General features: G+C 68.2%; 1 protein-coding gene across 1 annotated transcript in view; it reads left to right on the forward strand.

Moving 5' to 3' along the window:
* CAD (carbamoyl-phosphate synthetase 2, aspartate transcarbamylase, and dihydroorotase) overlaps positions 1 to 1111 on the forward strand; it is a gene marked incomplete at its 5' end in the record, with an annotated part of 11397 nt that overhangs the window by 9155 nt on the left and 1131 nt on the right. The window contains 4 exons of the mRNA XM_029958008.1: positions 43 to 168; positions 252 to 407; positions 487 to 588; positions 677 to 806. Coding sequence (XP_029813868.1) covers positions 43 to 168; positions 252 to 407; positions 487 to 588; positions 677 to 806 — 514 coding nt within the window. The remainder of the gene's footprint in view (positions 1 to 42; positions 169 to 251; positions 408 to 486; positions 589 to 676; positions 807 to 1111) is intronic.

A 1111-nucleotide genomic window follows, 5' to 3' on the forward strand; every position in this document is an offset into this window, starting at 1 on the left:
GGGGCCTGCCCTCACCCCTGCCTGCCCTGCCTGTGCTCCCAGCTGGCCGCCAGGCACTGCCGCAAGCCGGTGATCAACGCCGGGGACGGGGTGGGGGAACACCCCACGCAGGCGCTGCTGGACATCTTCACCATCCGCGAGGAGCTGGGCACCGTCAACGGCATGACGGTGAGGTGGGGGGGCTGGGGGGCCGAGGGGCCCCGTCTGGGCCCTGGGGGCCGTGGCCGGGCTGACCTGACCGCTCTCCCCAGATCACCATGGTGGGCGACCTGAAGCACGGGCGCACGGTGCACTCCCTGGCCCGCCTGCTCACCCTGTACCGCATCAACCTGCGCTACGTGACCCCCCCCGGCCTCCGCATGCCCCCCGACATCACCAGCTTTGTGGCCTCCAGGGGCATCAAGCAGGTGAGGAGTGGGGTGGGGGGCTGGCCCCACACGCCCCCCCAGCCCTGTCCCCCCAGCCCTGCTGACAGTGCCACCCCAGGAGGAGTTTGGGAGCATTGAGGAGGCGCTGCCGGACACGGACGTGCTCTACATGACCCGCATCCAGAAGGAACGCTTCGAACGGGCCGAGGAGTACGAGGCCGTGAGTGAGGGGACCCCGGGTCCTGCTGCCCTCGGGGGCTGTGGGGGGTCCCCTGCCCCAGCTGAGGGTTCTCTGTGTCCCCTCTCAGTGCTTTGGGCAGTTCATCCTCACGCCCCACATCATGACCCGTGCCAAGGAGAGGATGGTGGTGATGCACCCCCTGCCCCGTGTCAACGAGATCAGGTGGAGGGGGGGAGCAGGGACAGGGGGGCTGCAGGGTACTGGGTGGGCAGGGGGCTCAGGGGTAGTGTCTGGGGGAATGGAGCTATGTAATATACTGGGTAGGATTGGGGTTCCCAGGGCGTGGGAGTGTGGAGGGCTCTGTGCTGTTGCTGGGTCTGTGCTGTTGCTGTGGGGTCAGGGGCACGGGGGCTGCAGTGTGCTGGGCAGGGTAGGGGGTCTCAGGGTGATGGGGACTGTGGTTGCTTGGTGGGTTTGGAGGGAGACAGGGTCTGTGGTGTGCGGTGGGTCAGGGGTCCCGGTGAGGTATCAAGGTGGATCAGGGGTCTCGGGGGGGGCATCC

The sequence above is a fragment of the Manacus vitellinus genome, unplaced genomic scaffold (genome assembly GCF_001715985.3).
Source record: "Manacus vitellinus isolate BGI_N305 unplaced genomic scaffold, ASM171598v3 scaffold_135_pilon, whole genome shotgun sequence".
Lineage (NCBI taxonomy): Eukaryota > Metazoa > Chordata > Aves > Passeriformes > Pipridae > Manacus > Manacus vitellinus.